Below are 23,809 nucleotides of genomic sequence, written 5' to 3'. Positions count from 1 at the left end.
AGGCTAGCTATCGGAGCCTTAAACTCTGACCTTCTTTATGGGGTGAAAACAAAAAGGGAATTTCCCCTCAGATGCCAGGAAAGGCAAGAATTGTCATTATTGCATCAGATCATGTGGGTATGAAAATTATAAACTATGTTGCTTTTGAAACCTTAACACCATTTTTTATCTCAGTTGTTACAAATCTCAAATAGCTGGCCTGTTGGAAAGACTTTTATCTAAAGACACGAGGTGATAAGTGACACTCAGGATGCTTGTACCCATATCCGAGGCTCATGTGGAATGTGTTGTGTACAGTAGACTCAGATATATGACTTATCTCCATCATTGAGAAGGTTAGCTTATCTACACTTCTGTCAAGCTGATTATGTAAAACCAGGCCTATGACAACACAGGCAACATTTGGTCTTTCAAAACGTTTCTTTTGTTCAGTGAAAGCAGGCTGATAAGATAATGCGTCCGTGTGCACTTTGAGGCGTGTTTTTCAGGTAACCCACATTCATACTTTAGTTTTCATACAGGAAGTGAGACAAAACTTCCTCTTGTTTTACTCACAAGTTTCATCACTTAGAAACAGGAGTCTAAGTCAACTTCATTAAAAGTACACACTTTAAAATGTAAAATATGTGTGTAGACTAAAAGTACAGCTGTAAAAAGACAGTAAACCTCATCCTCAAATCATTGTGACAGAAAACCTGAGTCACAGGTAAACACAGTCTTGGAGCCTAATTATGCTTAATTATGCCTGGATTTAAACTGGGGCAGTGAAAAGGAGAGTCTGAGGAATTAATTTTAAGCTCTTGGGGGTAGAGTGAGTAACTAAGTAAGCTCTGGGTACTGTAGGTCAGAAACACCAGTGTTTGATGCCTTCAACCTTAAATTCAAGTGGACACGCCTTTGAATAGAAGGTAACTCGGGAGCAAAGTGCGAGACAGCCTGTACTGTCTCACACTTTGTGTAGTGTTATAGCATATAAGGAGGCTAAAAGCTGCTGACTGCTGTAGGTTAAAATTACACAGAAATTAGACATTTCTGGAGTGAACAGTTAGAATGAAAGCGAACGGTAAAAACACAACTACACAACACATTTTTTACTGAACTACTGTGCAGACAAAATGCTGCCTCTTTTTGCCTTTATGGGGTAAAACATTTCCTTTTTTAACTCATACAGAATGAGTGAATATATAGGTCGAGACTTTATCTTAAAACTAAACAAAAACAATAAACCAGGCAGATTGACTAATGTGGGACGACTAAGCTCCAGTGCATTTATCTACAACTAGCCTACTGTGTAAGTTATAGCCTATTGTTTAAAATTGCACATGTGAACATACAGACTGCTACTTTTTTACTAAATTAAATGAAAAGTAGTATTCACAGTTTAGAATGTTTTGTATAAATAAAAGCATGTCTAAACCATAAAACCAGTGTCCCAGATTACAAAATCCACAAATTCTGAAACTTTTGAGTCAAATATCCAAAATTGTCTTCTGATTTAACAAGGAAACATCTTTCATAATGGTATTAGGTGTCGGTATAATCAGGGGTGCATTAATGAACGGGCTAACCTGGGCTACAGCCCCAGGGCCTCCACCATGGGGGGGCCTCTAAAAATTGAGAATATTTATGTAAGCTAATGATTACTTAGTGGACGGCACACAAAGCGACAGGCAAGACGACACATAGCCTCATAGTTAGCAACAATGAAGCGTTCACACCCAAGTGGCGTTGTAATTGTTGTGATGTAATTGTGTGTGCATGTGTGTGTGAGTGCATGTTGGCTCATTTGCAAAAATGAAATGCACATAGTTAATGTTAGGCCTACATACATTAAATAAATAAATAAATCAGTTAATTGCTTGTAATATGTTTGATTTGTTGCATAGCCTATGGAACAGTTATTATTAGCCTAAGTGAAGTATTGTGCTGATGTAATTATGTGTGTGGGTGAGTATATGTTGGCTCATTTGCAACAGTGAAATGCACATAGTTAATGGTACATACATAGTCTACATCTAAGTAAGGCTATAGCCTACCTTGATAAGATCAATGTGTGGATGACTCATAAAAACACAACAACTGATTAGTCTACATCTACGTAAGGCTATAGCCTTACTACAGCCCTTACATCTAAGTAAGGCTATAGCCGTACCTTGATTAGATACATGTGTGGATGACTCATAAAATCACAACAACTGATTAGTCTGCTTCTAAGTGAGGCTATAGACTTACTACAGCCTCTACATCTAAGTAAGGCTATAGCCTTACTACCTACCCTACATCTAAGTAAGTGTGGATGACTCATAAAATCACAACAACTGATTAGTCTACATCTAAGTATATGTTGGCTCATTTGCAAAAGTGAAATGCACATAGTTAATGGTACATACATTGGTACATACAATGGTAGAAATAAATTGTACAGAGCCAAAGATGACCTTGTATTGAGTTTTTATAGGCAAAATATAGTGTGTCAACCACTTAGGGATGGGGGCCTCATAAAGTTCTGTAGCCCAGGGGCCTCCAGTGATGTTAATGCGCCCCTGGGTATAATGTATTGGATTCATATGTTAATAGGATAAACAGAATCATAATCAGAATTGCAAAAAAAAGTGTCCCACATTATCCTAATCCACCCCATGAATTCATTTGAATAGCTTAAAACTAAATTACATAATATTGACTGAAATTAGCCTACTTGAATGTAAATGTTTTAAACTTCTCCTCTCTCCTCCTAAATATGAACTAAATACCTCCTTGCTTTATGTTTATATCTGTAATGTTAAATGCATGCTCTTTTTGCTTTGGTGCGTCTATGGAAAGTTATAAATGTGAGCATTGCGCCATCTTGTGGCAAGTTAAGTGAATTAAGTACTTCCGCCATCGCTGACGCAAAATCCGGTTGTGCAGCAGCCATTTTGTCTGTTCGGGCAAGTCTACCCTGACGGTAACGAACTGCAGTTCCACCTTAGTAAAACAATTTGAAATGTAGTTGCGGCGTCTCTATTTCACGTTATCTAATAGCTGAGAACCGTATAAAAATTGATATATTAATTTTACACGTCCTAAGAGGGCCCTGCTCCTCGAGATAAATCCGCGAATCAGCGTGAAAACCGCGGGTCCGCTGAGCCATGTCGAGTGAAGAAAGCTACTTGGCCATCATACGCTATCTGACGGATGAACGGGAGCCGTACGCGCCGGGGACGCCCGGTAACACCAAGAGGAAAATACGCAAAGCGGCGACCTGCTACGTTGTGAGAAACGGGACTTTGTTTTATCAGCGCCGACTGAAAGGCCAGAATGATTTCACGGAGCTGGAGGTGGTGCTGCAGGACGGCCGGAGGAGGGAACTCATCAACCAGGCGCACATCACCGGAGGAGGGGAGCACCTCAACCAGCAGCTTACCTGGGAGTCCATCTCTTACAAGTACTGGTGGAGAGGTGAGATTACGAGGCTGAGCTATAATAAGTGGACGTAGTTACTGTAATATTGTTAAATCAGACGGAGAGTTATTGTAAATATAAATATTCACCAGTCATCGCTGCATAGAGCTGCTCCATATCACCATCTAGTGGATAGTTAGAGTCATGCCTGTAACTTCTGAAATGGTTATTTTTAATAAACTAGTTATTAGTTCCTACTCTTATTGATATCAATGTGGTGGACAAAACATAAAAGACACGTTAATATGAAATATATATTTAATTAGCACGTTTTGAACTGTGTATTGGATAAAAAATACATTTCTTAAATTCAATTTCTTTTTTAAAACTCTAGTAGTGTTTAATAATAATAATGAGTTTTGAAGCATTTATTGGATAAAAAGGGAGTTTGTAAGACATATGCTTTGGCTTTGATTTCTGTTTTCTTACATTTTACAGGCCAGACAATTAGCAGCCTAATCTAGAAACAAATTGGCAGGTTAATCAATAATGTAAATAATCATTAGATGCAGCCTTGTTGTTATTTGTTTCTACTCTTGTTGATTTGAATGTAATTTAAAAACTTTAAAAAAATAATACATTTTGATATAATCACGAAATTGAATCAACACCTCTCAGCTCTATGATTTCTACAAAAATCGTCTGTGAAAGTGTACAGTGAGGTTGGTTTAGATAATAGTGTCAACTGAGTGTGTAAACAGGAAACAGTGTGGTCATCGTGATTGCAGTATTTCACACTGATGGTTTTCATGTGAGGCAGTGACATATCATTTTTGTTTTCAATGCCCTTAGGTATCTTGAAAAATGTGAAAGACCACATCAGAGAGTGTGCTCAGTGTCAGGGCAGACGCAATGCAGATGACGGTTCTGGAGCTCGAGTACTGGCCCGGCCGGGGAGACGCAGGGCCAACGATGAGGACGACGAGGAAGAGGAAGAAGAAGAGGCAGATGACAGTTTAATCTTCACTGATGCTTCCTCTCAGCAGAGATCCAAGTTGGCCAAGACGATGGCCAAGCATGAGCTGGTCTTTGTGAGTATCGCAGATTTAGAAACCACAACTGTTAATTTAATTATTTGAGTGTTTTATTAATGCAGCATTTTGTTGGTGTGTTTTCCAGGTGGACAGTAAAGGCGAGGTGAATCAGTTCTTGCCCAAACACAGTCAGACCATGTTGGAAAAACTCAACCAGCAGCGCCTCAACAATCAGTTCTGTGACATCACGCTGCTGATTGAAGGCGAGGAGTACCGTGCTCACAAAGCTGTACTGGCAGCGTGCAGCGAATACTTTAATGAGCTCTTTTTTGAGAAAGGTGCTGCGTCCACACATGAGGCTGTGGTCGATCTCTCAGGTGATTTTTGCTTTTGTTGATTTCAGCAGGGAATGTTTTGCTCGCTCAGCTTTAACCTCCGTTCTTCTCTCTGCAGGATTCACTAAAGCCAGCTTCCTGCCTCTGCTGGATTTCGCGTACACGTCCATGCTCACGTTTAACTTCTGCGTGATGGCAGACATCGCCAACCTCGCCCGCCACTTGCTGATGACAGAGGTGCTGCAGATCTGCGAGTCCGTGCACAAGCAGGTGGAGGAACAGAAGCTGACGGTCTATCAAAGAGGAGACATCCACACTGTGGTGGCGAGCCAGCCCGCTTCTGAAGAGGGTTTAAAGGAAGAGTCTGGGGCGTACATGATGACCATACAGAGTGACGGCGGGGCGATTGTAACCAGCGAGCCCGTAGCTTTTGTCGCACCCACAAAAGAGGCGTACATTGAGCAGCCAATGACAGTGGTCACCCAGGCCGTGGAAGTAGATGAAGGAATGCATGATGGGGAGGCGGCACAGAACGAGACTGTGACTCTGATCACTCACAGTGGACAGGCGGAGTCAGGAGAGACAGTCACTCTTATTTCAGGCAGTGCAGAAGGAATGGCGGGGGAGACGATGACTGTGGTCACCCACAGCGGACAGTCTGGAGCCAGCGAGTCCCTGGCTGTGGTTTCAGCCTGTCTGGCCATGGAGCAGCCTCATGTCGCTGAAGCGGGAGCCTTTGTTATAAACGTGGACCCAGACAAAGTGAGCACCTCAGAGGTCGCCAAACTGGAATCTGTGGTCGTCTCTGTTGGGCTGCAGGCAGAGGCGGCGCCGTCGCCTCAGGAGAACGTAGAATCAGCACCGGCACAGAGCACACCTACTCCCCCGAAACGGAAACGAGGGCGGCCAGCCAAGGTGAAGAAAGAGGTGGAGGAGTTCATTCCACAGGAGGAGGAGGACCCCTCTGCTGATGAAAGCCATGAAGACAAGCAGGAGATGATGTCGGATGGCCCCAACAGAAGACGCCTGCGGCAGCGCTCTATAGCTGAGGGGGGTTATGCTCGTTTACATATGGGGCTGGAGGATGAAGAGGAGGGAAAGAAAGGTTCAACCCCACCACGTGTTGCCACCCCGAAGGTACATCATCTCTACTCATCTCACATGTTGTGAAGAAATGTTTTAAGCGTTAATTAATCTGAACGCAAATTTGTTTTTAGGTGGGTCCAAGGCCAGGGAAGAGGGGCAGACCACCAAAACAGCCAGTAGAGAATCAGATGGAGGATCAGTCAGTGTCTGAGTGTGGAACAGATCCAGAGGCCAGCGCGGTGGAGAGCGTGACAGCAGGAGAGCTCAGCACAGAGGAGACTGGGACAAAGGCAGCAGAGCCAGAGACTGGAAGCAAGCAGGATGCGGCTCCAGCAGAGGGCGCTGCTGAAGGAGAGCACACATGCTCTGAGTGCGGCATGTCCTTCCAAAGACGCTACTCCCTCATCATGCACACGTTAAAACATGAGAAAGCTCGTGGATATAAGTGCAGTGTGAGTGTTCGTGTCATGTCTTATATTTAATTATTAATACTGTCAGCGAAAATGTTTTGACTGGTGTTTGTGTGTCCTCCTTCTAGTTGTGTAGTAAAGAGTTCCAGTACGCTGCCTCGCTCCGCGCCCACCTCGCCCGACACAAGCAGCAGAGCAGCCAGCGAGCCCCCATCACCAAAGCCATAGTAGAACAGAGCTCTGAGGTCAAAGCAGATGGTGAGTTGGACGAGAAGACTTTATCCCCGCACACTAAAAGAGAATTCGTGTGCGACATCTGTGGGAAGACTTTGCCAAAGCTCTACTCCCTGCGCATCCACATGCTGAATCACACGGGTGTGCGGCCTCACTCCTGCAAAGTCTGCGGCAAGAATTTCGCCCACAAACACAGCCTGAAGATGCACAGAGCTCTGCACGACGTCACTAAGCAGTTCCAGTGTGAGTACTGCAAGAAATCCTTTGTGAGCAAGCGGAGCATGGAGGAACACACCAGCCTCCATACAGGTCAGTACACACTGACTGAAGGCTGTTCTTCAGTTCACCCACGTAACAAAAACAGTTTTCATACAGTTGTTTTGGATCTAATGGATTATTAGATGTATTACATTTCTCCCACCACTCACTTACAGTGGAGACAAATAGAATTGTGTTCTTGCTTCTAAGCATCGGGAGAAAAACATAATATAGTGAACAATAGGGTCCATTCATTCACAATGAAAAAAAAAAAATTCTCATTGCAGAGCTGTACTGTATTGTAGTGACAGATGTAAAATGATCGCTTAACATCAAGCTACATGCATACATACATGAGTCAAAGTAAAGATGAATATGAAGAATATTATACAGCAGGCAACAGAAGATGTTCACTTGAACGCACCCCAAGGCCTTACTGCTGAAGTAAACCTGCCACACAGTCACTATATGCCCCAAAAAAAAACACAAAATCTTGTCAAATCTGTCAATAATTGATGACATGCTGACTTTGCATCAATGTCATCAGTGTTTGTTTTTTGTTTTTTTTTATTTAATAAACACAGTTAAACCTCAAGTCATTTAGATTAGGTCATTATATTTCTTAAGTCAAGTGAAATGACTCATATGATGGGTCTGGATCACTTGTGGACCTCGTACCAATAAAATTAAAAATGGTGTGCTTTTTTTTCTTTTTTTCTTGCATGATACCTTGTGCTACTGTTGAATTTTTAAATTTCAGTTTTTCTAAACTGTGAGCACAATAAACTAACTTTGCGGTGGTAGATGTGTCAGATATCTTAAAACCTGTGTGAATAAAAAGAGAATTATCTGCATGGCTAAAAGCGATTGATAGAAGACTTTGTGTAAGTTGGGTGAACTGACCCCTTTCTCAGAAAACCAGATATCTGAGGCTGTTTTCACTTAACACAATAAAATACTTCAACAGGTGAATCGAAGTACCTCTGCAACACATGTGGAGCAACTTTCCATCGAGCGTCTGCTCTAAGCAAACACCTGAAGAAGCACCAGCCCAAACCTGACGTGCGACCATTTGCTTGTGCACAGTGAGTAAACTGTTCTTCTTCAGTGAGGACAAAATGTGAAGATGAGATTTAATGTGCTAACTCTACTTCCTGTCACCCACAGCTGTGATAAAAGGTTCTATGAAGCCAAAGATCTCCAGCAGCACATGAACAAGCACATGGGCCTTAAACCCTTCCAGTGCCAGGTGTGTGGGAAGTGTTACAGCTGGAAGAAGGACTGGTACTCCCATGTCAAGTCGCACAGTGTGGCTGAGCCCTTTAAGTAAGTGTAACACACCTTATGTACACCTGTCTGGACACTGCGGGACATCACTGCATAGAAATCTTGTTTCATCTGCCTCCTCAGGTGTAATGTGTGCGGTAAAGAGTTCTTTGAAAAGGCTCTGTTCAGGAGGCACGTCAAGAAAGCCACGCATGGGAAGAAAGGCAGAGTAAAGCAGAACCTGGAGAGAGAGTGTGAGCACTGTGGGAGGAAGTTCACTCAGCTGCGAGAGTACAGACGCCACATAAACAACCATCAGGGTGAGCGTCCTAATGCAATATGTTTGTTTAAACTAATTGACGATTTTCTCTTTCAAACTGCTGATGTGTCTTTATCCTGTTTATACGCCTCTCTTTAGGAGTGAAGCCATTCGAATGCCTGACGTGTGGCGTCGCCTGGGCCGACGCCCGGTCTCTGAAGCGTCACGTCCGCACGCACACGGGAGAGCGACCATACGTGTGCCCCATGTGCCAGGAGGCGCACATCGACGCACGCACCCTACGCAAACACATGGCCAAGTACCACGTGGACAACCTGCCAGGGAAGATCATGCTGGAGAAGGACACCCTGCAGTTTCACAATCAGGGCACCCAGGTGGAACACGCCGTCAGCATCCTGGCATCCGACCTGCCTCCGGAGCTCCGCCCCGCCCAGCAGCTGCCCTCGGAGGAGATCGAGACGGTGCTGATCACAGAGGAAACGGTGGAGGCCGTGCAGGCTGTTCAGGCCGTGACCGATGGCTCCATGTCAACGCTGTCAGATCAGGGCATCATGCAGGTGGTGAACTACGTCCTGGCACAGCAGGCGATTACAGGGAACAAGCTGGACGAGGAGAACGCACCTGAGGAGATTCAGACCATGGAGGTGGAGGTCGCTCACGTGGCTGAAGTCGAGTAACTCTCACGCTCCTCACACAGACTGATCTGATTGTTTCCCCACAGTCTGTAAAATGTAACAGAATGTAAAAAGATGCCTATTTTTCTGAAATTGTACATAGTGTAAGTGAACCATGAGTGAGTCCATTCAGCTTTGAATTGTGTTCGATTTGTTGTGTGTTTGTACACACAGTCACATTTTTTGTTGTGTAAATAAGTAGATATACAATAACAATATTAACTGAAGAGTTACAAATCAATGAAATTTGTCACTCAGATGAAATAAAACTAGAAATGAAGTTAAAACACCTCCACCTTTTTGCTTCTGTTCATTTAATGCTTGTCATCATGACTGCCGGTCTCTTTACTCCCCCTGATGGCCTCTTGAGGGATCTGCAACATGGGTGTTATATGCAGGTGAAATGTCAGTAGGAGCTCAGGCATCAGTTTGTAACAAAGACACCTTTTGCCTGTGGTTTTACTTGTTCAATCTTAGTTTTTTAAAAAAAAGGAAGTGAAATAAATTTCAATGAAGCCACACTTTCAATAACTTGACACAAAGGAATATGAACATGCAATACAGCAAGTATGGATATTTATTTTCGATTTATATCAAAATACCCTTGATATATTGCAACATATTTACAATACATTGTACAAAAATATGAAAATGCAGATGGTTCCTGCTTGCTAACATTGGCTAATTGAAACAAAGTTGAATATGGGTCACTGGCGAGTGTTCTGCACACACACACACACACACACACACATACACATACTGAATTTGTCTTAATACAAACATTGTTCTTGCTGGTAACATCTACCAGACAATATTCACATCAATATTCTTTGTTTCGTGATGAAAATCATGCATTTTCTTTAGGGAGACTTTCAAACAAGAACTATACAAATTTATATACATTTATATCAGGTCTTGGCCAGTTATTAGATGAAATAAATCTCATTCATGAATAAAAAAACAAGAACGTGTGCCAGGCATCCACTGCGAGAGCAAAACTTGCCCTTAAAATGCAATCACAACCACATTTGCACAGCAGTAAAACAAGAAGAACACAGGACATCAGTCATAGTATCATTTTACCGTAAAACACTGGGTCAAGAGCATTAGGCCTATATATGGCTACATCAAATGAACGACCATCTGTCACTTTAACAAACATACTTCACAACCAGACACAAAAAGGTGATGCATTGGTCTCATAACAGACATAAAAAAAGCTAAATATAGAAGCTACAGCAGAGAAAAAAATGACCATCATCTGACATAATACTTCTGACAGGAAATGTTTGAAATGTATACAATCAATTCTGACTTCTGACGCACATGAAACCAGTGTACTTGACTAAAACAACCATAATGGTGAAAACATAATAGTCTACTTATGGCCCATAGCAGAAACATAAGCCCTCGTAAGCCCTTGAATGCTAATTTAGTTTCCAGTCATGCTTACACATCGGAATGAATTGTTAACACTTAAAATAAACTCAAAGCAATCTTGAAATCCTCAACATTTCTTAAGTGCTCTCAAGAAATTAGAACATAATAAAATGCACCTTTGCTCAACACCATTTATTTCTTCTCAGTGAAAACGAGAACCAGAACAATAATAAGAATAAGTGCATTTCTATTTGAATATGTGTGTTGTTCTCAGCAGTATGTGCGTACCAGGTGTTCAGATGAAATGTTCCAACAGCAGGCGTGAAATGAGAAATAGGAACATCGAGGCGGTGGAGGAGTCTTACTCTCCCTCCTCCTTGATGCGCTGCTGTTTGTTGCGGCGAGAATCCAGGTCAAAGGAGAAGTCGGACCACTCGTCGCGCGGTGGGAAGGAGATGGTCTGGCGCAGGGTGAAACGCACGGCGTCGATGACGCGCTCGCCTCGGGCCTCAGAGGAGCCCACGCTGACAGTGGAGGCCCCGCTGGTGGTGCGCACTATGTGGGGAGGTGGGGAAAAATCCATGGCCTGTTGGTGCTCTATGATGCCCTTCCAGATGATGTGCTGGAACTCAGCAGGGATCTTCAGCCTGGACAGGTCCTAATGGTCATTACACAGGGGAGCGTTAGTATTCGCAGGCGGAGCCACTCTTCTTTCTAACCCATCAAATGACTCGTGTGGGATAGGCAAGGGCTCACCTCCATGTTATAGTTCTCAATCTGGTAGATGTTGGTTAGGCCCTGTGCTGTGAAGTAATCCAAGCAGCCTGCGCAGCCCAGCCGAATGAGGAAGCTGTGGAGGAACAGAGGGAACACATTCAATACAGTTTATTTTACAAAACTTGCTCGTTCTGTGTCAGTTGTTATCAAATCATTTAATACTTTTTCATTTTTTATCAATGTTTAGACTAATGGCATACTGGAAATTAAACAGTTCTCTGTGAATATTTAGTGCAGAAAACAAAACTAGATTCATTTAAAAACATCTCAGGGTTAGGAGGGTGGTGACGCATTCTGATGATTGTGGTGCAAACAAAGTCAAACTAAATAAGTTGTACATAAAGTTACTTTTGACTTTAAAATGAGTTCTGGCACTAACATTATTCTGACTTAATGAAAAGTAAGAAAGTATTTCAGAGGCAAACATATTTGAGGCAAATAATTTAATTTAAAAAAATCTAATTAAAAAATCTGATGTATTAGTACAATCTAAGACTGACATGGTTGATACATTGACTTAATTATTTTTGCTGTATTAATGAAACACTTTAAAGTAAAAATCTGCAGATATATGCTCCCACAGTGTTTTGCAGGTTTCAGCAGGCAGAACTGCTCTAATAAATTTCTATTATATACACAGGTGTCTGAAAATGATGACAACCAGCAACAGCTGACTGAACAGAAAAGCTTCACTTGTTAAACATTATTAATGGAGTTGTACATTTTCATCTTGTACAGTTTTAGTCATTCGCTTTTTAAAGTTTTATTTGAAGTAAATGTTTTTCTTTCATATTTTTTCCTTCCTTGTCTTTGTTTTTCTCTTAATATTTCATTTTTTATTTTATTTTCTTTTTCTTTTCATTTTTCCTGTTATCTTTTTCCTTTCTTTCGGTGAATGCAGCCATTCACCATCTTTATTTGTGCCTGATTAAAACGTTGGACAGCAACAGTGAATAATGGATTCTACTTTATGTCCTGTTTGTTCAAGCAGATGTTTTAAGTTTTTTGTGGATGAATTTGGGTGGAAGGCTCTGAGACACTGCGTTGACCTCCCAGAGGAGATCAGTCAAGCTCATTCTACTTATCAGATTACATTTCAAATTTGAATCAAATTGAATATTTTGTTTGTTTTTATTCTGTTCTTTTACAGCATTTGTTCTTTGAAAGTTAAACTGCACTTCATGTTAATCTTGTTGGTTTATGTTTATTTTACACTACACACTCTTTAGTGAAACACGCTGTAACTTGTTTTTTGTTTTTTTGGAAAGGGCTGTACAAATAATCAATGAGGTACCTGGAGATGCTGCTGTCCATTGGGTATGGAGGAGGGGGAGTACAGTGGGAGGAAGGCACCAAGGGAAGCTGGGACTGCAGTGCATGTGTGGGGCTCAGTGAACTCATGTCAGCGTTCATGGGGATGTGAGTGCCCATCATGGGAGTCACTGCAGAGAAAAAAGGAGCTACTGTGAGCTTCATTTCCCTGCTCTGACTTAGATTACGTAATGTCAAGTGAAACACAGGGTGGGGTGAGTGGGAGTGGATGCTGAGGTAACTCTCGACATGACAGATAATGCATCATAACAGGTCCTGCGGGCGCAAATGTGGGGGTGGGGTGGGGTGCACAGTCTCACAGGGATCACATTCTTTTTTTTTTTAAGGAGGAAGCTTTCTGTCAGGGAGGGGGGCGAGAGAAGTGTTATGGTCCCCTCCTGCCTGCCCGGACAAGCGGCCCTTATAGGTATACCATAAGCCCAGAAGGGACAGGACGACTGGTGGAAAGGGGTGGGGGGGGCGGACCCTAAGATAGACAGGAAGAGAAACAAAGGGGGGCACACTTACTGTCAGTCAGGCCTCCAGACATGCTGGATGGGGTGAGTGTGTTACGCTGCTGGGGGTTGATGAGCTGGCTGACGGAGGGCAGCTTGTTGACTTTTCCGTGAGTCGGGGAGTTGGAGCCGTAGGAAGGCTGAGACTGCATTGAAGTCCTGGGGCAGGAGAGAGGAGTTACAGACCGTTACAATCATCATCATAATGACAAAGGCCTGGTCAGCACCATGGAAACAGTAATGACTCTTGTTTCTCTTTTTTACAGTATATTACAGTAGCTTAATTACATTTTGAAGAGCTACTCATAAGGTCAACATAGTTTAATAATGAAATAGCAGAGAAGTAAAAGAAAAGGACAGAGTTCAAGCAAAAAGAAAAGCAATTTATTATATTCTGAAAGACAAAAAAGTGCAGCAGCCACAAAGATAACAAAATAGTCTGTTTCAAACAGAATGGTCACAGAGGCTCTGTAGATAACAGAGAGCACATTTCCTCCGTTAAAAGACATTTCATTGTTAAAAACAGGATCGAAAAACAAAACACACAAACTGTCCCGCAGTGACTTTATAAAACATGACCAGCATTAGCAAAACGTCTTCTCTCAATAATAAAGTCTCTCCCCTCCCCAAAAAATCCACCCACAAGACAGCTACGATTTTCTGAGTCCAGCTCTCATGACGACGCAAAACAAGGCAAAACATTCACTAAAATAAGTCGAGTGACATGAAGGCACAAACATTTAAGGCTTGGTTCCTGTCCACCTTCAGCCTTAGTAAAAGGTGAGGAGGCTGAATGGGATAAACGTTTCACAAACAGCCTTTATGCAACACATACGTGATAAACGGGGATGACCTGAACAACATGGAGACTGAGAATGTCATCACAATGGCCATCTCTACAAAATATCCTATTTCTGACAAATCTAACGCATGCAAAACAGTCTAAAAATGCTCTTCTATGAATATCAGGGACTATTTCAGTAGAGTCAGTAGTCAAAGTGGACAGTGAAAGTGATCATCCACCATCTTGCAGCATTTTTCAGAATCACATCCTCAGTGCAGAATCCAGACACCCAGGAAATGCAGAAAGAGAGGAGATGAGAGAAATCAAAGTTGAGAAAAAGAGGAGGTCCATGTAACTCGGGGGAGGAGGAGGAGGCGGAGGAGGAGGAAGAGGAGGAGGAGGAGGAATGTGGAGCAGAGTTTCAGGAGGAGCTGCAGCGCCGCCTCTGCTCTCCTGCAGGTTCCAGGAGCTGGCTACCAAGACGGGTTTTTATCAGACTGCAGGGTGGAACCAGAAAGAAGAGAGAGCAGAATAGAAAATAAGGGCTCACTGCAGAGGAGGAGAGAGAAAGTGACCCCAGAGAGGCCCAGAGAAAAGCAGCTCAACAAATGTTACTAGGAAAAAGAAAAAAAAAAAGTTTGCATGACAGAAAAATGTGGAATATTTCTGCAGTAATGGCGCCTTCCAGAAGATGGCAGTATGCAAACGCAGATCACAAGATCTCACTGCTGGAATGTGCACAGTGGGTTTTTTTTCATTTGGCATTTAACACATTTTAAGAAAGAAAAAAAAAGGAAAAGAAACATTTGCTGTTGACTGAACGTTTTATTTCAAAGGCTGCGAGGGAAACATTGTAGAAGTTAAAAATTACAGAAGAGAAAAGTGAGTTATTTTAGCAGTGAGGATTTTAAGAATATACAGAGAAAGATGAGAAAAGCATGCACATGAAGGACAGATACACCAACTCCTGAAGAGAATACTAGTTAACTCTACTATCCAAAATGATCAACTACCTACATCACTATTCAGATATGTCTTGTTAAATATCTGTTAATTAAAAGATTGTTCACAGTATTTCCATCATTACCAGTATTTTAGTGCCTGACAGTGAGCATCAAGTATACAAACAAATACAAATAAAGTTAAAAAACAGTGAATGCAGTCATGATCTCACAGTGAGGCTGTCTGCCAGTCTCTTAATGGGGAAACTATAACATAAGCAATAATTATCATTTTAGTGCTGTCAAACTATCATTTACACCCATCTCCTCTTTTCCATAGCTCATAGTGAAATGGGCGTGGATGAGCAAAAGTGTGTGTGTGTGTGTGGGGGGGGCAGAGTTTTAATTATGCCGAGGCGAATAGATGAGACTGAGGCGCGGATTTTTTTGTTGGGTGCTGTTGTGCAAACCTGGCAAAGCACCCAAAGGCGTTACCGTGAATCTTTGGAAGCGTCTCCTTAACAAAGCATAGCCAGGTACATTTGTCACGATTCATCAGCTTTGGCTTGTGTCCCGTGAGAGAGCAGAAGGGAAAGAAAACAGTTCTACTTGATGCGAGGCTCACCCTCCATGTTTGAAAGCCTTGAGCGCACTCTGGGTAAATTCTGGGTTGCTAAACGCCGAGGAACACCCAGTTTAGAGCAATTATTATCAGCGTTTGCTTGATAGCTGCGATGCGCCAGTGGCAGGAGTAAATGGAATCAAGAAATCGCATGCATAGCCTTTATCAGCCAACCACGTTGAGTCACTGCACTCTATTCAAAACAAAAACAATTTCTTCTTAACAAAAAAAAGTTTGCGGAAGATTTTTTTGGCAAGCAAACAAGCAATTAAGTAGGAATTAGACAAAGGGTGCATTGTTAAAACAGGGATTTGGAGGGTGAACCTTGCAGCTAATGTAGGTCTGTCTTTCCTCATGTGTCTGAGAACAAATGAGTTTCACTTGATTAAGAATCTATACTGGTACTCACTGTTTCTGGAGGAGATTCTGCTGCTGCTGCCTGTACGACTCAATTGTATGTTGGGGCAGAAACTGCATGAGTTCCAGAGACTCTTTGATTTTTACCAAAATCTCATAAATTTCACGGCCTTTGATCTATAAGAGAAAAAAAGAAAGAAAGAAAGTGGTCAATAAGCAGTCGAGACACACTCAGAAAGATGTTTGAAAACTTTTCCATGAAACAGAGAAGTAACACTCACAGGCAAACAAAAAACCTCCTCATCTGTAGATCTTCTCTTCTTGATGGTGGACATCTGGATGCCGTGGGAAACTTGGCGGAAGGCTGAAAAGAGGAGAGAACAGTGTTAGTGCCGCTGGCCGTGGTGCATTTAGCAATAGTTAGCTTAAGCCAGAGCAGGATGGGAAACAAGCGAGGGAAAGAGGTTGGCAGCATCCACTGAGTGTTAGCGTTGAGGGTCCTCAACACTTGGAAGCATGTCAGGTCACACCAAAGCTCAACAGCCCGTCACCAGCCCCAGCACTACTTACGGCGCTTCGTACCCTCACTGCTCTTTGTGGCGTCCGTTACGTGCTGCTTGCGGATGCTGTCTTCATCCGCCTTCCGGTCTCGGCCCGGGCAGGCACAGATCCTGGCCTCGAAGCACCGGCGGCCTAATACCTGACCGCTGCGAAAGGACAGGGACACACAGCAACTGAGTCAGGGACAATTCACCCAACGCTAAACAAGAGGCAACCGCTGAGGATGATGAGGATGATGGGTCTTACTCTCTGGTTTCCAGAGTGACAATGATGAGGATTGGGCGTCTGTTCATTCCGCCCACGCAGCTTGAGTTGCACATGAAGTTGTACAAAATTGTGGTGAATTCTGTCCCGACCTGAGAGAGAAAAATGACACTGAGTGAGTGACAGTTCTTTAAATCAGGGTATAACAGGAAAATAGTGAATGTGTTTACAAGCAGCATCATTTTGTAAAAAGACTGCCTTATTTTACATTTGTAAGTGATGTTTTTTGGAGGATTTGTCATAGTGAGAGACCAGGCCCCAGAGGGAAATAACTTTATTTTAGTTTCAGTTTTATCTTAAGTCATTTTTTGTTATTTTGGACACGCCACCATGAGTTCATAGCTTTTCTTTCACTTCTTCACACTGCTGTCACAGTGATCATTTATTTTCTACCTGTCTGATGTCAGGCCAGAGTCTCTGAATCTCACCCCGATTACAGCATGTGAGATTCTAAATCAAATTTTTAACGTGGCCCACAGAACCCACATCGTTTTAAAATGGCAGAAAAAGAAGAAAAACTGGACTATTTTCTTGTGAGGTTTGCAGTGAAATGAAGACATGATTGCACCGTGGGGCTTTTGGGGCCAGCAGTTGCTACGTGTCAGGATTGAGGGGCCAGGCTCTGTCACCGCTCTATCAGTCAGAAGCAGGTGGAGGTGGTGAGGTGTCGCTGTCAGAGCATTAAGCTGACCTCGCTGCAGCATGATAGACAGCTCACCTGGGGAGGTTCATAGGGAACCAAGACACTCTGTCTCCCAGTGATGGAGTCCTCCACATACTGGGCGTGGCTGTTTCCCTCCACGCGGATCAGATGGCTCGGAGGAGCTATCTGACCTGGAAGCAATACAAGTCGTGTTATTATTATTATATTATTATTATTATTAGTGTTGACAGCAAACATTGATTACTGAAGTGAAACACGAGCGAGAATGTATTTTTTTAATGAATCAAAGTACTGACCATCATTGAACTCGCGGCTCAGCTCGTGGTTTGGGCAGCGTTTCACCACCTCGGTCACATGTTCAGCTTTTTTGTAAACAGGCATGGCTCTGATGACAGCACCTTGTGGTGGGGTGGTCAACACTTTGATCTGAATCGGACATGTCTTGGCAATTTGGCAATACAACTTCTTTAGTTCTGTTGAGTACTGGAAAGTAGAAAAAAGAGAAAAGACAAATGGTTATTATAAAATATCTAACATCGTTTCTGTGCAGACAAAATGATAAATGTTAAAGCATTTGCAGGTAAATGTTTATCAGAGCTCAGCTTTAAAAACAATCTCTGTCTTATGCAAATTTTAAGAGAGATCAATCTGTGTAACACCTGTTGCTGAGACTAGACTGTGCACTTCTGGTTTACCCTGAAGCAAAAAGGGTTAAAGACAAGACTGTGATTATGACCTCTTTAAATAATCACACACACATGCACACACACACCGGGGTTGGTGCTGAGAGTGTGTATTGGGCAACCTTTAAGATGTCTCACAGAGAGCCTCTGGGACTTCCGAGGAGCGCCATAAAATGGACCCCTCCAACAGCAATTAAACTGGGCCTGGCTTTCATCTTAAGAGAGGAGCACTGTGCTAAAGCATCTGATGGCCACTCATCACACAGAACAGAGCTTCTGAAGCTGCTGGCAAGCTGGCGCTACGTAAGGTTGAGTGCAGTTTTCCTTGTGGGGTTGGATGAAAATGACTCAGTTTCAGCTCCATGCAAAGGAATGAAGGACTAATCGTGGAGTCATTGAAGATCCATCTATGGCTGGTGCCAAAATGTGATGGTTGCTCACACACACTGGCTCACATTCAAGTCTGTAAGCCAGGAGTCATGAATAATGGATGTACCTTGATCGCTGGCACCGTTAGAATTGATAACCAGTAAGCCATCAGAAAGACTGAATTCTTACTAATAGGCATAACCCCACTGTGTAAACAAACCATTCACATCACTGCTGTGTAAGCAGAGCTTTAAATCCTCTATGTGTAGAAGACATTGGGTGGGAGTGGAGGGTGGAGGGAAAATTTTCCTGTCAGGTTCATTTCTGAGCAAAGAAAAGTGAACATTGTGAAAACCGCTCGGGGCTGTGTTCGAGAACAGTGCAACATAAAATTCCACCTCTATTAAGTTTGGTTCCAAAGAAAGGAGCTCATCCCAGTACCTGTCTGTGCTGACTTTAAATATTACACAAGCTTGGCACGGACATTTTCTGCTCTGCTCCCCAGGCGCAACCTTTCCTTTCATCAGGACAAACCCAAAACAGCACCTCCGCATCTCTCTTTCCCATATTCCAGCTCACAACCTACACACGTTAACTGCCGAGCATTTCACTGAGAGATGAGATCTGCTTATAAAGGCGGGTTAATAATAACCCAAATTCAGCTACGCTCTTTCTCCTTCCCTCAAGTGACCTCATTATAAACTGTATAAGCACAGGATGAACTGCAGAGTGCTACTAATATGCAGAAAGTTAATATAATATTAAGTATGACATCATAGTAGTTTAATGAGAATAAAACTAGAACATTATTGTGTATGCAGTGTTCTGATTTGTTGGTTGGCTAAATACATACACGCTCAACATAGTTGACGTAATAAACTAACTGACAAGCATAGTTCAACCTCTGGGATGTCCACACAATGACTAAAGTGATTCTTGCTTAAAATCAAAGCAGCTTTCCAAAAGGTCTCCTTTAAAAAAAAAAAAAAAACTAAGATAAATGGTTGTAGCTGTCCCCTCGCTCCTAACCTGATACTCCCCGTACGCCTCTGTCAATCAGCTAAATGGAGTGGAGAAGCCAAGTAGAGATGGGGGGGGGGGGGGGGGCAAAAGAGAAAGAGAGAGCACAAGATTATGAGGCAAAGAGAAAGACCGGAGCACTGCGTAAAGGGTCAGCGTGTAGTGTTTTGAATAATTATAGGGTGCTGGTTTTGTGTAGCTGAAGGCGAAAAACAGCACAACACAGAACACTAAGATCTAATCAGAGATGTTACAGAGGCAGAAAACCAAAGTTTGTTTAAATCATATCCTACTGTCTCCAACTTTTACACACACGCACACACACACACAGCAGAGAACCAGCCCAGCCCTCAAGCTACAAACTTTGAGCACACAACTATGTGCTGCTGGTTCTGTGTTTGCACAGCAGAGAGAGAGCAGGAGCTGCTGCTGATTGCTGAAAGCAGTGCCTGGCTAAAGCTAACAGTGTTCTGGGTGGAGGACAGCCAGTTGACTGATGGGATTCAGTGGCTCACACAGGGTGCGGTACTCAGGTGTTAACATGTAATTATGAGCCTTTCATTGGTCACATTGTGAATTACACAGTCAGGGAACACACAGCGCACAATACAGAGTCGCTTAATCACAATCATTTGAAAGAAAAGTGTTTGTGAGAAACAACACGTGACACGTTGTTCAACTGGGACATGTAGCAGTGAAGCAGAAAAAAATAATGAATGACCTTTAATGGCTGTATATACACACATAATCTACTCCAACCGCTGCTGTTTGACTGCGCTGGCTCAAACATAATACTCATTGACCTTTACATGAAATATATTCATATAATAAATTACTGGCATGTTACATACAATTTGTTCTACTGCTTGTACAGTGCTGCATGTGTGCAATTACTTTCTAACACATGCAACTCGAACACATAAATACACACTTCCCGTGCAGCGCAGGTTGAGGCAGGCCCACAGCTGTAGCGTTCTTTTCTCTCTGACAGGCGCTGCGGGCACATGCAGAAGTCAAGTCCTGACAAACATCAGGCCTTAAACAAGCACTGTTTGGCGCCTCTGGTCTTGTCTTCTTCATACCTGACAAGTCATGTCATGCCTAGAGCTTCTCCCAAACCTGTTTAATTCAACAATAATGCAAAGGAGTTTTTTTCCCCTCACCTTGTTTTCTCAGCGGTAGAAATGAAACACCTGCTATGTGAAAGAAAATGAATATCGGGTCAAATATATAGTTTAAGAAGAATTTAAGATGTTTTTCTATACCAGCCTCAAAAGATGAATGTTATGCTTAAGTCCTCAGCACCAGCCCTGACCACCCAACCTCAGTGATGACACCTGTCCCAAGACAAACCTGTGCACACAAACCTGTACACTCATGTGGCATCATGTTTATATGGCCAGTGCTGAAAGAGTCCAGTATGCATCTGTCTTCTGCTTGTCTTCACTGGTGCTCAAAAGGACTAAAACTACAACTGAAAATAAAACTGAGAGGCAACATCAGCAAGAACAAAATAATTCTGGAAGCTGTATAATTCAGTTACTCTCTACAGTAAATCGATTTGTCCACCACTGGAGGAATAGATTTTTCCCTCCATTCATCAATTTGGAACTTCAATTAAGTAAAGCTGTAAAGATGTTCGCGTTATTCTAAGATTCAATCATCACACAACGGTGACTTCTGTGTTGAGAGCTCCCACAATCTCAGTCAGGATTTTTTTTGATCCAATAAATACTCATTGTCTCTTGGTGACAGACTAATATCTTTCTTGTGTATTTATACAGCTACAGCACAGCTTGATCCTGTTTTCTGTTGTGGTAAATCATGACTGCAGGTATCTGTGCCGAGTTGTAATGTCTAAAAAAGAATCTTGTAAACAAAAATGTAAGATAATGAGCTTTTCCACAACAATTATGGAGAAATCCCACAGCCCATATCATAAAAACCTTTTCAACTCTGCCTTTTTAAAAATTAAAAAAAAAAAAAAAACCTATAAACCTACACTTTTCCCCCATCTGTAGCTTTTAGGGCTTGTCTGCCTGTGATGGGCGAGTCGTGACAAGCTTCCTGACACAAACAAGTCTCAGCCCCATCTCGTGAGGCGTGGGACGGGCCCGCAGATGTTCCAGGGGCAAGCTGTGTCTTGCTGCCTTTCGCTGGAACACTCTTCTCTTTGAGAATTCAAAGGCTCTCCTCCTCCTCCGGCGCAATGTGAGATGCAACCATCAAGCTTAACTCTCTCTCAAAAAAAAAAGACAGAGCCCACTCCAAGAGCACAGGGTTCAGGAAAGAGGCACACAGTATTTACACATGTATTAACTACAGGCCCTCAATCCATTACTGTAATCCTTCTAGCTCTATAGCACCTCAGTGATAGCCCAAACCATGACATTCCTCTCCTTTGACTACAATATGAGGTGACAGTTAATACACAGCGCAAACACATCCAATCTTTAGTTTGACAATGGTTGCATCGCTAGCCAACAATGGCTGCCTCATTTGCGACACTCCATTAATTTAGTAAAGCAAAGAATATAAAACATCTCTAATACGTGTATTCATTTGACGTGGCTAAGTGCTTTTCTTAAAACTAAATGACAAAGGGAGGGGGGGGGGCACCATAGAGACTGCAGGAGTGCCAACGAGAAAACCGTGTGGGAGAAGTTCTGGGAAATGTTGACGTGTTTCACCTGTGTGTGTGTGTGCGTGTGTGTGTCACAGTCATCCTAGACAGGAAGAGGTTAAGGTGTGGGTTAGGGATTAGGTGTGTCTCCCTAAGAACAGTCATCAAAAAAGCACAGTACACAGTCCACTAAGTCCCATGGAAGATCCCACAGGCCTTCAAAAGGGGGCATTAGCAGATCTATGCACAGAGCAAAGCTGTGGTGGTGACATCTTCTGTGGCACTTTGCCATCAGTCCATCAGTCCAGCAGTTGAGCTATTGGGTTGAGATTATGGGAGCTTTGCGAAAGATCTCCTGAGATCAGGTGAGGGAGCCTCCTTTGAGATGGGAACCAACACTATAATCACAACTCTTTAGAATAAAATGACTCTCCGTGAGCCGTTTTGAAAAAGTATCAGCACAAGAAAATAATGTTCAGTGATGTAAAATGATGGCAAAAAATGTATGCTTTAGTATGCTTAAATGATGCCATGTTGCACGATGCACTAAAGTTTAACCAGGCCATTAAATGAGAAAATAACTGAGAACAATGGAAACCAGTAAACAAAGGAGGGGCGATTTATCATGAGACCATTTCTGTTGCTCCTTTCATAATTGATCTCTTTTTAGACCTGGATCAACTCACATTCATTGTGATGCTGGAATAATTCACTCTATCTATATGGATTATTAGTGCCATAACAGTAGGCAGGAAAATGTTATGTAATTACATTATTTATTCACATCTTCTATGATTGTTGTTTTTCCTCTTAAAAACATATTCTGATGTCAGTAGCTACTGGAATAATATAATGGGAATTCAGTTTGATCAGAGCAGTAGAAAAAAGTAAAGTAAGTAAAATCTCTACTATTTGGCTTATTTTCAGGTGTGAGATTAAACTTTGTACATCATAAATCAGGAAGATGTACCTTTTACTCAGTGCAGTGATCATTTTTCCACGCTAAGCCAGACCAATCAAACCAGTCTTGCATCATTTGTTATGACTGTGGGACACACAGTCTGTTGCACTACGTGTGTCTATAATGGGGATGTGTCCTAAACCAGTGCAGCTCAGGCCCTGGGGCGTGCCTCTCACAAACCACACTCTTAACCTCCTCGCAGTTGCACATCTGACAAACACTTTTGTTTTTGGACTGTGAAAATGAGAGGGATGAGCAAGGCGGTGTGGGAATTAGGTAAATGTCACAATCCCACACTCGACGTGGCCAAGCAATAAGGTGAGATCGCCCAGCACTCCCTGAGTTCAGCCGGTTTACTTGGAAGGCACAGTGCATTAAATGTGTGCATGACGCTCAGCAGGTTTTTGAAACAGTCCCTTCAGCCAAGTTTGACAAGGATGACATGTGGACTGTGACTGAGTGGTTCTGCACTAATAATAAATCTTTTTAATGACCATTTCCAAAGTTGCCATTTGCAGATAATTTATTTTGAGGCAGGTCCATTACGTAATAACAGACACTCACATTTAGCCTAAGATGCATGACACGTCACTGTGGTGTCCTGAGTCTGAGTCAGGGACCCTTCTCTTTCACCATCTTTAATGTCAGTCTGCACTGTCACAACTCTCCAAAACATTATTTTTAAAAAAAACAAAAAACATGTCATACTTACACGTGGAGGTAACATCTCTGTCACCTACGGTGTCCGCTAGAGTGCATTAATACACAGAACTTGTGGCGCTGTTACAGTGTCTGCACACAGCAGTGCAGATTAGACACATAAACATCCAAGCAGGTGGGGCTCTGATGCAACAGCTGTCCCTCAGCCCTGTCATACATAATGACAGAGCAGGGGGAGCTGGTTGTGTTGGTTTACTGAGCATCACATGGTGACATCTAGCTGTACAAGGCGTCACCACACCTGGACCAACTGTTGAGTCTGTTTACCTCTATCATCAACAAAGTACCCATGAACT

General features: G+C 42.6%; 2 protein-coding genes across 5 annotated transcripts in view; one reads left to right on the top strand and one right to left on the bottom strand.

Annotated features, from left to right (window-relative positions):
* Positions 1-2,955: 2,955 nt before the first annotated feature.
* On the top strand, positions 2,956-9,198 carry zbtb11 (zinc finger and BTB domain containing 11). The gene is made up of 10 exons (XM_053322145.1): positions 2,956-3,441; positions 4,237-4,475; positions 4,564-4,795; positions 4,872-5,890; positions 5,971-6,291; positions 6,378-6,792; positions 7,709-7,826; positions 7,909-8,067; positions 8,152-8,327; positions 8,426-9,198. Exons 1-10 carry the CDS (start codon positions 3,132-3,134, stop codon positions 8,962-8,964), a joined length of 3,528 nt encoding a protein of 1,175 aa, XP_053178120.1. The 5' UTR covers positions 2,956-3,131; the 3' UTR covers positions 8,965-9,198.
* Positions 9,199-10,702: 1,504 nt separating this feature from the next.
* tp63 (tumor protein p63) overlaps positions 10,703-23,809 on the bottom strand; it is a 30,603-nt gene continuing 17,496 nt past the window's right edge. For 2 of the 4 annotated variants that reach the window (XM_053321920.1, XM_053321922.1), the window contains 10 exons: positions 17,434-17,620; positions 17,192-17,307; positions 16,456-16,565; positions 16,231-16,355; positions 15,930-16,012; positions 15,701-15,825; positions 12,958-13,103; positions 12,413-12,560; positions 11,098-11,191; positions 10,703-10,999 (listed from right to left, as the gene is read on the bottom strand). In XM_053321920.1, coding sequence (XP_053177895.1) covers positions 10,703-10,999; positions 11,098-11,191; positions 12,413-12,560; positions 12,958-13,103; positions 15,701-15,825; positions 15,930-16,012; positions 16,231-16,355; positions 16,456-16,565; positions 17,192-17,307; positions 17,434-17,620 — 1,431 coding nt within the window. Of the gene's footprint in view, positions 11,000-11,097; positions 11,192-12,412; positions 12,582-12,939; positions 13,114-14,279; positions 14,316-15,698; positions 15,826-15,929; positions 16,013-16,218; positions 16,356-16,455; positions 16,566-17,191; positions 17,308-17,433; positions 17,621-23,809 lie in introns of all 4 variants that reach the window. The other 2 variants (XM_053321919.1, XM_053321921.1) reach the window with 2 other exon arrangements.

The sequence above is a fragment of the Scomber japonicus genome, chromosome 7 (assembly GCF_027409825.1).
Source record: "Scomber japonicus isolate fScoJap1 chromosome 7, fScoJap1.pri, whole genome shotgun sequence".
Taxonomy (NCBI): domain Eukaryota; kingdom Metazoa; phylum Chordata; class Actinopteri; order Scombriformes; family Scombridae; genus Scomber; species Scomber japonicus.
This window is presented reverse-complemented; position numbering and strand designations above follow the sequence as displayed.